Source organism: Camelus dromedarius, chromosome 16 (assembly GCF_036321535.1).
Source record: "Camelus dromedarius isolate mCamDro1 chromosome 16, mCamDro1.pat, whole genome shotgun sequence".
Classification (NCBI taxonomy): Eukaryota; Metazoa; Chordata; class Mammalia; order Artiodactyla; family Camelidae; genus Camelus; species Camelus dromedarius.
In genome coordinates this window covers 36,589,901-36,604,512 of record NC_087451.1, presented here as the reverse complement: position 1 = coordinate 36,604,512, position 14,612 = coordinate 36,589,901, and the positions used below count along the sequence as shown (strand labels likewise).

Here is a 14,612-nt window from a genome sequence, read left to right as displayed (position 1 = left end):
TCCAAGTTTGGAGCTTTTAGCTGCCAGCCCTGGCCCATCATGTAGCTGCAGCACAGCCTTCCCTAACGTTGCAACTGGGGGAAAAATCACTTTCCAGTCTGTTTTGCAAGGTGTGCATTTCCATCTTGATTCCCTGAAAGGCCATCTGCTGCATCGGTCAAGAGAAACTCCACTTGCATGAAGATTGCACGCCTGCAGCTTGCATCTTTGTTGCAAAACTAGCTACAGAAGAGAAGCAAGGCAAAGTCTTTTGTGCTCCCCTCCCCCATCAAAGGAAAGGGGAAAATGTCTCAGTCGAAAGGTAAGAGCCTATTTGCATTACTTGCAAAAATGCAAAGGGTTGTGCATGCATTTATGAATGCATGGATGCAATTTTCGCCTGGCGATTGCATTTTTAAGTTTGAGGTTTTCCACAGCTCAGTTGCATTTCCTGTTTAGTATGTGTCTTTTTTTTTTGCAGACACAGAGAGTTCCTGTAAGGCAGGGCTTGCAGTTCAGCTGTGCATTGACGTTATTTGCATTCTTCTGCTAGGATTACTGAGCTCTTTTTGCCTTTTGCACAGTCAGGAGAGATAGAGCAGGTTGGTAGCGTCTAAATGTGCAATGCTTTATATAACTGTAAAATTCTTTAGTATGCACACATATAATAGGCAATTTTATGTGCAACAGGAATAAAAACTTTTTAAAAAAGTCTGTAGAGGAAGATGAAAGGTAAAACTTGGGCTAAACTAGTAGGAAATTAATGTAATCTTATATTCCTTTGGGAATGAACCGTTGCGGTGCCAGTATTTAGTTAAATTTCCATTGATATCGCTTTGAACATTAAGCAAGTTTTGATTTTCAAAGGAAGTAAAGGTGAAGTGCGAGCAATAGCATCAAAACAAGCAGACAAGAAGTCTTCCCTTTCCGAGATTTTGCACTTTACGCCAGTTGCTTCTTGGTTCACAGTATTTAGAAGCAGCAATGGACATACATGTTTTATGTCTTTCCATTTGGGAGATGCTTTGCATCTCGAGGGAGAATATTGGGAGAAGAACTGTACTTGTAAGCATTACAGCGACGTGGGGGGACGGCACTGTTTCATTGACAACCATAATGAAATCCTTTAAGTGGGTAATTGCATATAGTTAGTCAGCTATACTAGGTCAGAAGTTCAGGGTCATGGTTGTTTTCTTTGTTATTTTTTTTCCTTAAAAAAATTTTTTTTTTACACAGTTGTATTTTGCAGGCATAATGTCATGCTAGAGAGGGGATTAAAAATATAAAAATCCTGACATGGCATTAGCTGAGGGAGTGTTGTCAGGTGCCCCTAGGACCGTAAGTCACTTATTTTAGAACAAATCCTCATTGGCTGTAGAGAAAGCATATGCCCTGTGAGACTGTATGGAAAGAAGAGGTGAGTTAGGCACTAGATGAGTTAGGCTACCCAGGGCACCGGATTAGTGAATAAGACCCTGTGAAATTAATGTCTCAAAAGCTTTCTGCTACTTTTTTGGGAGCTGTTGAGTCACTTTTTAGTTCTAGCTGATGGGAATCATACATCTCAGCCCAAGAAGGAATTAATATATACCCTCAAGAATTTGAAGTAGGGCTCTTCTTTCCTTTGGGTATTAGGAGAAAATGGAAATCTGAAAGCTAAGAGTGCTGAAGTACCTAGGAATTGGCATTGTGGGGTGCAGATGTTCCTCAACCGGAGCAGAAACCTACAATCTCCTAACTGAGCAGAGAAATAATAGCTTAGAAGGAGCATTCCATACTTTGATGTGTTAAAGAGATGGCATCTCATTACTTTGCTTTTCTGTATGTTCACTCATTCTTCCAGGTCAGTTTAATATATAAATAAATATATTATGATATATATGTATGTGTGTGTGTGTGTGTGTGTGTGTGTGTGTGTATGTATAGTGTGCAGGATTTGGGGACATACTAGAATATTTCCCACATGGTTGTTTCCTTCAAGGAATTTACTATGGGGTTGGTGAAAGAAAGCATGTATGCAAATCATTGTAATACAAGATTAGTTGCATAGATAGTGAAGTGAAATGGCTCAGTTGGAGTTTAGAAATTGAAGTGGTCTTCTCTCTGGGAGGTAGGAAGGTGATGTTATAGTGCTCTTATCTTTGGACCTTACGGTTTAAACTAAATCAGGTTTCTTTTTGCATTTGGGGGACTCACTCCTAAGGTAGCTAAGTCCTAGCAGAGGAAGTTGGGAAGCTGAAAGAGATATTAGCATGGCCCTCTTCCACTGTGGATGTACCCATAATAGATCAGGTACTGGTGATTGTTTAAATTAATTCCCATTTATCCAAATAGTTTTCTTAATTGGGTCCCATTTGGAAGGTGCATCTGGTGTGAACATGGGGTTTCTGTTCAAAAGGAAAGTTATTGATAGAAGGAAGTGGGTGATCATTTCAGAAATGGCAAAGACTTTTGGCCTGGACTTTAAATGTGGAATTGGCCTAATTTAGCTACGGTATTCTCAAATGGCCAAGATTTTTTTTTTTTTTCCTTTTCAGTACTAAACTTCTTTGTAATACTATAACCAAAAGAAATGGAGAAAAAGTGAAAGGTGGCTACAACCTCATAGTATTGAAGAATTTAACAACATGTTCAATTCAAGGACCTTTACGAACTTTCTAGATCACTATAATTCGGTTTTACAGACCTCTAATTTAAGGCACAGCACAGGCAAAAGAATTACAGACTCCCTGGGAGCTGGAAGGACTGGGTACTTCTTTCCAGCCTTACCAACAGTGAGATTCCGAGAAAGAATTTCTTAAAAAGAAATTTTGTTTTCCACAGTTGTAACTTTAGGTGGTATGCTTTTCAGCTTGTTTATATTAGCTGTCTGGGGTTGAGCTGACATTTTTCAAATAGTAAAGTGGTAGAATGCCTTTTGAGGAAATCTGAAATGTAAGTTAACAGGAAGGGCACCCAGAAAGTGCAGGAATTCCTGCACTTTACAGGAAGACAGGCTACAGGAAAAATGTGTCATCTACATTACCCCGGGAGAGTAAAACTATTGTTATCAGCCATAATGATCTGAGGGAGGAGGGGAAAGAGGGAGGGAGGGAGGTCTGGCATCTCCCAGTTCACCTGAAAATACACAAAAAGTTTTTACCCTGTTAAAAATGCACTTTTCCTCACTTCTCCTTCTATTCACCCTTTAAAAACATTAGTTTATCTTAGTTCAAGATAGTAATAGGTAAATCATGTCGTGAGATCTGTGTATAAGGCATGATTTAGAAGCATGTAGGAGAGTGGTAGGCAAGGGCTTAAATTTACTGTGGGTTCTTTGCTTCTGTAATTCATTCTTCCCTGGGAAATGAAAATGTGTAAATTTCTCATTCTGTAAATTCTTTTGTTAGGTTGTACCAGAGAGACTTGTCATGCTTAGTCTGTAATCTGAGCCAGTATGTTTTATAACCTCGTACATCTCAGGACACAAAATCAGAATAGGTATGCTGGGTTTCCTGAGTTTGTTTTGTATCAGTGGGGCATTCATTACTTTACAGCCTGCTGCATGTCAGCTGCAGGGGCTTTCCCGGGGTCTCCTGGTGGTAAATTGGATGCTGGAGGAAAGGGTTGAGATTCTCATTCCTTTGTTTTTCACAGATTAGCATCATTAGAGCTACTTTAAATTATTTTAAAGTCTGAAAGGTCTATATGGAATACTTTTAAAACTTAAAAGGAAAAAGTACATAAATAATACTTGTTCATTGTAGAAACATTTGAAAATGTAGGAAAGGAAAATAAGAATCACTAGTTACCACAGTATACATTTTGGCATATACCCTTTTGGACTTTTTTTCTACTCTATACATATGTAAATAGAAACAAATCTAAAATGTGTATAAAATTATTGAGTTACTTTTTATTTCAATTTATCAATAGTCCTGTGAAATATTCCAAATTAATATATTTCTACATTAATAAGTGCCTTAGACTAAATTCCAGGATATAAAACTATAGGTTATGGGCTAATTCTGCATGTCCCATTCTCTTCCCTACCTTTTAAAAATAGCTTGTTTATTGCTATAAAAACAATATATAGTCACTAAAAAAAAATTCAAGCCAAAGAGGAATTCATAAGAAGAAGATAAAAACCACTCAAAGTCACACCACCCACAGCTAGTTACTGTTAACTTTTTGGTGACTATCTCTTCGCATTTTACATACATACATTTGCATATGTGCTCTTTTACACACTATGTATAATATTTTGTAACTTGCTTTGTAATGGACCATATATCTTGGACATCTTTTTGTATTCATGAACATACAATTACCTCATACTTTCTAACAATTGCTCATTTTAATTTGTAAGAATGTAGCTGTTTAATCAATCCCCAGCTGGACTTGCACATAGTTCCGTTTTTTTTAGAGCTATAAACAGACCTGCAAGGAATACTTTGAACACATATCTTTGCACATCTACCCAATTATCTCCTTAGGATGAATTCCTAGAAGTGGAAGTGCTGGAGCAAAGGGCATGAATAGTATACTGCCCTCCAGAGAGTCAGCACTAATTCTTAATTCTCACCAATGATGTTTGGCAGTGCCTATTCCCTCCTTTTCGCATCCTGGTAAATATTGCTAAATAAACTGCTCTTCGGAGAGGTTATGCTCACTTTCCTTCATCTTGGTATAATAATTTGAAAAAAAAAAAAACTTTGCCAATTTGATAAAAGAGATTCATATTTTGCTATTATTTGCATTTTTCAGTAATAAAGAAGTTGAATTTTTCCTTTTTTTGACATTTGTGTACCATGTGTTTCAGTTTCTTTTTTTCCTCTTAAAACGTATTTTTAAAAATTTAATTTGGGGATCAAATTATTTTCAAAATTAAGCCAGAACATTCCAAGATGGCAGAGCTTAGGTAATTATGGGTTGAAAGTTGGGCTCAGTTTTCATGCATCTAAACAATTTAATTCCCTGGTGAGTTCTAATTTTAATTTTAACCAAAATGTCTTAGGTAAACACATATTTTACAAACTCATTTTTTTATACTGTCTATAGCTACCCAGATCCATATGAAAATAGTAAGAACAGTGTAGTGATCTGATTTAAATTCTGTCTGGAATTTACTAACTTCTGGACATTTCTGCATTTTCAGTTATCTCTACAGGCAAAAGTAAGTTTTTCTTTGGTTTCATAAATAATTCTTACATAGCACCTGGTTGTGTTAACGTGCATTGTTGCAGAATAATTCTTTTTTTTTTTTTTTAGCTTCACGTGCAATGCCTCATCATGAAAGGTGGTTTACTTTAGTTTACTAGATTTGTTAGAAGAATTAAGGCAAGAATCAAGTTTGATGATCTCACAAATTATATTAAGTCAATCACACTTAACGTATTCTTAACATAACCCTTCTTAGTAAACGTGCCTTTTTATGCATTCTGATATTAGGTAGTAGAATTTACAGCTATGAAAGGGGTTTTATGGTCTAATCATCTCATTTTACAAATGAGCTACCTGAAGCTTCAGAAGAAAGGGATTTGCCTGAAGACAGAGCCATAGATAGAACTTAACATCTCCTAATTCTCTGCCCCAGTGTTCTTTTCACCGAACCACACACAAACACTAGTAATCCACATTTATAAAACTTTTTTTTTCAGAATCGTTAGTATATTTCACATTTTTTGCATTGTTTATTTTTGTGGGGATCAGGCTGGCAAGGAGGGCTGACAGTACAGTCAGCAGGGATTCTTTTTCTGTGCTCAAGAAATGGTGATACGTGAATCATGGTGATGGGGTTTCTTACCAATGCTCTGCCAAAGGGTATTTTGCAAATGCTCTCATTTTAATTCCCAATGCCTACACTATACAGCTGCAAGTTTTAACCACTGTAATTGTTGTTTGCCTTTTGGGAATCTCTGAAAGCCCCTGCTGGGTAGCTAACATTTCTTCTTATGCATCTTTGCACTGTGCTTGTAAATAATAGGTGCTCACTAAATGTTTGACAATGCAAGTATTTTTCATCAGTGGGGTATCATTTTTCCCCAAGTTTCATAAAAGTTTTTGGGTAATTAAATTATAATGCAATTTTCTTCCTGTGCTTCCTTTTTCCCATTAATATTTGGACGTTGCAAGGATAGCACAGAAAGCAATTTAACAATGGCTAAAGAAGTGTCATTTCTCCGACTGAGGCCTGTTCTAAACAGATTTAAAGGTTGCATTGATCCTTGGCATTTTGTTTTAAAAATATGCATAACTACGATGAGTTGTCTGAAGAACCTAATGGGATAGGATTGAAGTGAATTCCTCCATCCTGTGCTGGTTTTCCAAGCTGGTTTGTAAGTTACCTGGGGACTTGAGTCTCTGAAGGATTGTCAGAGATAATCTGAAAGTTTTTAACAGCTGGCTGCCCTATGACAAAAACAGGGAACTCCGCATACACAGATAACCCTGAAATGAAACAATAGTGCACTTCCTCCTTCACCACCACCACTGTCTCTGCCTCCCTTCTCCTGCCCTCAGTTTTGTTTCCCACTCTGCTTTCTCAGATGGTCTTCCTTCCCTGAGATGGTCCATACCGGTTTGGTACCCAGTTACCTTGAAAGGGTATTCATGTTACAATGTGCACACATGAAGTCTATCACAAATATTGTAATTCAGTCAACTCAGTTCTTAGCTGAAGCATTACATGGGCACTTGCTGGATCTTCTGTTTTATTTTCTAGTCTGTATGTCTGTCCTTAAATTGGATTGAGGTCAGCCTTTTTTTAGAGACAATTACTTACAGATCTAGATGCTGACCACAGCCCATACCCAGGTACCCAATGCTGTCATCACCACCATCATCATTTATTTTATGTCAGTCATTCTTCAGGTATTATGCTTTTGAACTTCACATAAATCCTGTGGGGACAGATACTGTCATTGCTAATTTACAAATGAAGAAACTGAAGCGCTGGTGAGTTAACTAATTTGCCCATGGCTGGATAGCCAGCAAGCACCCAGGCAAGATGCAAAGCCAGGCCTGCCTGGCTACAGGGCCCAAACTCATAACCAGGGGCCAGCAAACTACAGCCTGGGGGCCAAATCCAGCTCTACCCACCTGTTTTTAAGTGGAGCCTGTGTGCTAAAATAGTTTGCACATTTTCAAAAGATTGGGAAGAGAATAAAAAGAGTAACATTTCACAACACATGAAAAAGTATATAAAATTCAAAGTCAGTGTCTACAAATAAAATTTTATTGGAACAGAGCTATGCTCATTCATTTCTATATTGTCTACAGCTGCTTCCCCCACCCCTCCCGGCCCCACTGCTGTAGAGTCGAATAGTGGTGATGGAGACTCTGTGTCCCACGAAGCCAAAAATATTTACACTCCGGCCCTTTTCAAAAAAAAGTTTTCTGATCTTGGCCTTTGTGACTTTCTTCAATCAAGTAATGAATCCTGTTCCTGATGGGGCTTCCATGTCACATTCCACTTTGGCTTTAACTGGAAGTTGTTAACCTGGATAACTGCTCCCCCGCGACTCAGCCAGGACCTCCGGGGCCCAGCCCACAGGAAATGTCTGAGTGGTGTTTCTCCTGGTTGTGAGATGTGTCGGCCATTGCTCATTTCCGCGCAACTAAGCTATCCGTCTCCTTCAGCCCCTTCTGGGGTCCTTTCCCCTCAGCTACACTCTTCCTGTTTGCTTTACGATTCTTATCCTTTCTTTTCTTTCTTTCCCCTCCCCTTGAGAAGCTGTTTGTTAGTTCTTCCTCTAGTCCCTTATCTTCCCCTTCATCATCCCACATTTTATTTAAAAAGCAAACAAGTGAAAACCAATCTCATGCTACTGATGATGCCTGGTTTTTTATTTTATTTTTTTAATGGAGGTACTGGGGATTGAACCCAGGACTTCGTGCATGCTAAGCATGCACTCCACCATTGAGCTGAACCCAGCCAGCCCCACCCCCGCTGGCTTTGTTAATTATTACCATGACCCAGCTCAGAGGTCCCATCCTGTCTTTTGTGGGGAGTGACGGCGGAAGCCTCCCTCCATCGTAAGACGGCTTCCATCTCACCCAGACAGGTTTCCGATTATCGTCTCCCACAAAGATCAGAGCCATTTTCTCACATTAACTCCCCCAACCCTGGGTGGACAATTTTCTTTTGGGTATGAATGTCCTTTTGCATTCAGTCACTGAAACTGTGGGGATTGTGTTTATTTCCTGGTCCTGGTAAAGGTGCTGGAAATGAAGGGAGGCAAGAGATGAAGGCTACATGAGGACAGAGTAGCTTCCATAGGAGCCGAGATTTGTTCACCACATCCAGCATGAGATCAGTTTGAGGCCCACACAAGGAAGTGCTCTAATTCCTACCATGCTAGATGGTAGCAACATGAATTCTTTCTATGTTCCAGATGCTATGCTTAGCGATGAACATGAATTATCTCATTCTCTCCTCACTAGGCCCTGGTGAAGTCATGTTCCATTTTGTGTATGAGCAAATTGAGGCCAGAGGTTACATGTCAAGGTTGACAGTGGCAGAGCAGTAGCTTTAATTAAGGTCTGTGTGACCGCTGAACCTGAACTCCTGGTTCAGAACCTACTCCACTTAAGTTGTCACTCCATAATAAATTTCTGAACCCATTACCCAAAGGGCATGGTGGGAGATAGAAAACATGAATGGATTCCATGGGAATTTGTACATACCAGGGCCAGGTATGGTAATTAGGAGGGCCTGACCTGTGTCTGTTTACATATAGGTTCCTTTTAAACATGTTCCTTTAAGCCTCCATTGATCATAGAATGCCAAGTCTGGCATTCAGAGCGTTAAGGTTGAATTCCAAGCGCAACCTGCCTCTTGGTTGAAGGAAGCTGGTTACGGTTGGTCTACTGATACATACTGGTGGTGTGTGCAGACAGGAAGTTTATGTTAAACATCAGTAATAAATATTGATCCCATTAGCTGTCTTACAGGCTGTAACTAAGCAGATCTGAACTTTATATGTTTCCCTGCACATTCAGATTAAGTTGTTTGAAAACACTGATAGGAACATGTCCAGTTTGGCACCATACCTATGTAGAGGAATACCCTTTTTGGCTTAGTGATTTCCTTTCTTCTTGGTTGTTTCTATGTAAATATAACAAGTGCAGTTTCCTTGCAATTGAATGAACCTACATCTTCTCGGTTTTCCTTTTACTGAGTGGTGTGGAAGAAACTAGAATTACCTCTTCGTTTGTGGTAGAGGAGGCTGGGGGGTTGGGAATGAATTTTCTTTTAAAGCAATGATTCTCTCTCGACTTTCTCTCCAGCCAAAGCAGAAAGTCATACCTATGCTTCAGCTTTTTCCCACGATCCCTTGCTGAAACCATGGAAATAGATGGTCTGGATGTTGAGTGATAAATTATTTATTCCCTTCCTCTATTCTCCCTCCTCCAATCCCACATGGGAGGGATGAGTTGGAGGGATGAGTTAGAGATAAGGGTAAGGCCAGAGTCTGAAGAAACAGTGGGAACAGGATGGCAAAGAGTCTGGGAATTATTTTGGAGTGAGTGTGTGGAGACAGACTTTCTGTGATATTTGAAATCTTTATTAGCATATATTTACCCCGTTTATTTACTTCTTCAGGGCCCCAAACTTCTTTGCCATTTCAAAAAAATAATCCCAAAGACTCTGAACAAAGCTAAAGAGAGAACTTGGATAAGAAGCTTGTCCATACCAATTCAAGAAAGAACTTTTTGACCGATTATTATGTTTAAGATACTGTGCTGGGCAGAACCAGACAGAAATGCATTCTGCTCTACTCTTCCACTTACTAGCTCTGAGCCTTGAAAAAATCTACTTGACCTCTAGCTTCGGTTTCCTGGCCTGATAAATGGAGAGACTGACACTCATTCACAGGATTGTTATGAAAATTAAGCAAGGCTATGTATGTAATGTGCTTTGGCCAGTGCCTGGCATTCATTTATGCAAGAAATATTTATTGAGAGCTCTTCTGGGTTTTAGGTATTGTGCTATAGTAAGCTGGCCATAAACATAAATTTGCTTCACTCTTTCTTTCCCTCTAGCTCTTAAGGAGCTTATAGGCTAGTAGGAGGTAAGACTGCATAGACATCTGTAGAGTACAAGCTAGAATCCTATACATGCTTAGAAGAGATACTGTAGGTTGGGGAAGCCCTACAGATGAGGGGAAGATGAGGAAAATTTTTACAGTGAGCACGCAGGTATCAACATGATTTTCAGAGCTGATGAGGAAATGGTGTCCTAGATCCAAAATAGCTATGGAGATCTTGACTTCAAGATCAATGGAATAACCAGCAGAATGCTGATACACCCAGAACAATTCTTTAGAAGAATAATAAAGAGAAGATGCCCTAGGAAAATATCGGGAGCCTTAAAGACCTTGTATGCATTTTCTAAGAATTTCCTTTTTCTTACCAAGCTGTATACTGTAGTTATCGCTTATGATCACAATAGGTTAATGAATGGAACACGTCTCTTACTTTTAGGTGTTTTTTGGATTGCGGAAACTCCAGGAAATCTAGAGGTTAATAGTTAAACAAGTATATCATATCAACTGGGTTTATAGGCACACTATAATTATATAAGCAAGCTGTTGGTTCAATAATCAACGTCTAGCTAGGTCAGGGAATAGTTTCCAGAGCATGGCCACAGCTGTAATTTTCATTTTTTATAACCTGCCAACCTGCCTTTTCCATTTCTTAGTTCCTTTCCTTTTTCTAGAATCATCTGAAGTCAGTTAAAAAGAAGAACTGCTCAATGTACTTCTGAATTCTCATTTTACTATTACCTTAAGAGAACTGCTCCAGAAAGTTCTTTGTTTTACCAAACTTACTTTCTCAAGCATGATATCAGAGACTGGCAGGGGAATTCATAAATTTTTTGTGTGTGTATTTTTAATTTCAGAAAAATTCCACTTAAGAGACAAATGTATTTAATACAATGGATATTTTAACACAATCAATAGATTAAATTAGTTTTTCTTTCATTATCTTGGTTTCAAAAACACAGTGACCCACAGCGCTGGAGCTCCCAATAGGCTGTTTCTTAGTGTTACTAGTTCTCAGCCACCTTCTTTCTCCTCAGTGACTTTATTCAACTCAGGGTCAGTAGAGTGGATAAGGTGGATGGGCTGGATCACCCCCAGTCTGAGTCAGGGAAGCCACAGGGCAGTTTTTGCCTCACCTTGCTGTGCAGTTAAAAGAGAACACATGACCCAGCCACGGGAATAGGACCTGCCAGCTCTATCATTTCATTCAAGTGGTTTGCCAAGTCTTCTTGTCTTGAGACTTTTGTTCCTGGATGAGCTTCTATTTTTATAGGTAAAGTAGGGGGAAAAAAAGCAGATTTGATTCTGGAATTGATTTAAGAATGAGATTGAGAAATATTGATACATTAAGGTTAGGATGACTTTTTCCATCTCAAATTTCAGTCTTTTTTTTTTTTTTTTCCCTGACGTGACTTATCTAAGGACAAGACTGATGGCAAGCTCATGTTGGCAGAGTAGGGAGCGGGGTAGATTGGTGAGAGTGTGTGGGAGGCAGAGAACCATATATTTCTTGGTTGCACTGGACAAGCATTATTGAACAGTTATGTAAATAATTTGCACCTTGCACTGTGCTAGGTCACTACAAAGGTCCGGAGAATTCTATCTCTACACTCAAGAAGCTCACCCTCTGGGAGGACGTATTAGTTTGCCCAGGTTGCCATAACAAAGTTCCACAAATTTGGTGGCTGGCACAACAGAAGCTTATTGCCTCGCCTCACAGCTCTGGGGGCTAGAAGTCTGAGATCAAGGTGGCAGCGCGGCTGATTCTTTCTGAGGGCTGTGAGGCAGAATCTGCTCCATGCTTTTCTCCTAGCTTCTGGTGGTTTGTAGGCGATCTGTAATATTCCTTGGCTTGTGGAAGCATTGCCCAGATCTTTGCTTTCATCACTTCATGGCCTTCTCCCTGTGTGTGTGTGCCTGTGTCAAATTTCTCCTTTTTATAAGCACACCGGTCCTACTGGATTAGGGGCCCACCCTAATCCTGTATGACCTCGTCTTAATGATATATGCAACCACCCTATTTTTAAGTAAGAGAAATCCTCATGTTCTGGGGTGCTGGGGGTTAAGACTTCAATTTAGGGATCTGGGGGAGGGGACAGAGTTCAACCCATAACATGGGAAGATGAGCACGTTAGCAGGTTAATGCTCCTGTGTGTGACACGTGTGTCAGTATCGATACAAAGTGCAACTGGGGTACCGAGGAAGGAGAAGGGGCATCCGAATCTGGGAAGATCGGGAAAGCCTGTCAGTAGAGGGAAGACATTAACTTGGCAAAATGGAACTTTCAGTTTGGTGTTTTTCGGGAGAATAAGCAAGTAAAACAGGAGACTTGCCATCTGGTCCTTGAGCAGGCTACCTGCTCTTTCTTCTGATTTTCTGTCGTTAATGACAGCCTGGATGCTTCTAAACTGGGGTGCGGGAGGGAATGTTAAATTAGAAAGCACACACACACACTGTTGCTGTCTTGATTCCCAAAACTTAATTAGCATTTGGTGGTAATGGGACCAGCAAACACTCTCTGTGGTTGTCACAGGCAGCCTCCATGTACGGATACAGAGGTGGTGCTTGGAGATTCGGAGAAGGGGCATCTTTCCCTTTGTAACAAATGGTTCTAGTCCTAATGGAACAAAGCTTAAGAGGGAATGGCAGTGAGTAAGAACCAAGGATCTGCAGCCAGGCAAAGCTTATTTTTAGAAAAGGCCTGTAAGCCTCAAAAAAAAAAAAAAAAAAAAAAAAAACAACAAAAAAAAACCACTACTCGAGTGCTACCAAGCTCTTACAACATTGATTATTGACAACAGGTATTTTCAACTTGTACGTATACTTATTCGTGTTAATAGGCAGCTTCATTTTCTTAATGTGGCCTGAGTATGTTTAGCATAAAATTCTGAATAAAAACACCAGGATCAGCTTCAGTAAGAGGCAACAATAAGGGATGAAATTGTCAGGACTTGTTCTATGAGGTGGTCAGGGGTGAGGTCAGTGGAAGGAACTTTCCCAGCTCAGGACAGAGGTTCATCAGCCGTCAGACTGTCCTGCCAGGGTGTTGATGGTGGGGGCACGCTTCCAGCGTGCGACCAGAGAGGGCAGCCTGGAAAAAGCCAAGGCGTCCCCTCCGGGCTGGGTGGCTGGTTCTGGGGCAGGTGATCCAAAGAGCAAAAGAACAGGTGGGCAGCAGTAGTGAGGCAGAAAGGCAAGAATTAGATGAGTCAACATGGAAGCGGAAGAAAGAAATAATTAACAGGCGTATCAGTTGGTAAGCGGGGATCAGAGAGTGAAGGGGTCGGAGGAGCCAGGGTGCAGAATCCAGGCAGGAATCTAAGTTTTTAGTCCATATTGGCCCTGCGTTTAAAAAGTAAGTATCCACCGGACCGTTTCTTTCAGCTTCAGAAGCAGTCTTTGTTCATCTGGCCATTGTGTGAGGATGCCCTCCTAGGAAGCCTGGGGAGCTAGAGTGTAGAAGGAGACTTGGAAAAAGAGCAACAGAAACTAGTCTGGGGCTTGTTTAAACGAGCCCAGACTTATCTCCCCTGAGTACCTGCGTACAGCTCTCCAAGTGGGACCAACACAGTCCGAGGAAAACAGGAAGCAGTGAATCAACTGGATTGTCTGGTCACTTTTTTAAGCCTAAAACCAGCTACTGATTTTCTGGCTCTGATTAGGCGGTGAATACAGTCTAATGTGAAAAAGCAACCCTAGATATCCAATTCCAAGGCAGAGCTAGGAAGAGGAAATACAACTTATGGAGGAAAGTCTGTGCTGTTTTTCTGTTGTAAAAGTGTATCGGGGGCACCTGAAACTAATATATGTCAATTATAATTCGATTTAAAAAAAGTATCTGGGGAGATGTAGAGACTTGTAAAAGCAACTGTTCAAATCAATAACCTGTACAATTTCGTTTCCACTTATGAAAATCTATTCTTTAATAGCGAGTGATTTTTGAGTGCCTACTATGTGGAAGGCTTTGTGATAAGCACTTTCCTTACTAGTGCTAATCTTCATAAAAACCTGAGACGTAGGTAAAAATTATCCCCATTTTACAAAAGAGGAAATTGGAACTCAGGTTAATCACTTGCCCAGGATCATACAGTTAGTGGCTGCAGAGCTGGGATTTGAATCTAGTTCATTTAAATTCCAAAGTTCATGTTTTTCACTATGTAACGGCTGTGTCAAAATAGTGAAAAACAGAAACACACTATTGCATAATAAGGGAATAGCTTAAGTTACAGATACCTACCTGACGTAATAGGTGATAGAGGAAGTTCATAACATGAATAGAAAGATGCTTATGACCTAGGAAGAGTGGACATAAATATGTAGGTAGAGTGATCACAAGTATGTGTTTGTGTTTGTGTGCCTCTGTGTTTTGTTTTGTCTCAAATAAGAGTCTTTATTAAGGGAAATGTTATTGAATCCAATTGCAGAAGGTACAGCTCAGCCTGATAGGAACTGAGAAGCACATTTTCTGTCTCCTCCTTTTCTCTCTCTCTCTCTCTTCACAGGGGCCTCCGTTCTGCGTTTCTTAAAGAGTCTTTACTGTTGTCCCTTGCAGACGAGGCTTTTGCTACCTCATCAGTATGCACATGGTTTAAAAGAGCTACTAGT

The 14,612-nt window shown here is 40.1% G+C and overlaps 1 protein-coding gene across 1 annotated transcript in view; it reads left to right on the top strand.

Moving 5' to 3' along the window:
- The first annotated feature begins 10 nt into the window (after window positions 1–10).
- The window catches only part of MAP2K6 (mitogen-activated protein kinase kinase 6), a 123,291-nt gene continuing 108,689 nt past the window's right edge, over window positions 11–14,612 (top strand). Inside the window, exon 1 of the mRNA XM_010975956.3 lies at window positions 11–301. Within this exon, the coding sequence (XP_010974258.2) occupies window positions 286–301 (16 nt within the window). The 5' untranslated portion in view covers window positions 11–285. The remainder of the gene's footprint in view (window positions 302–14,612) is intronic.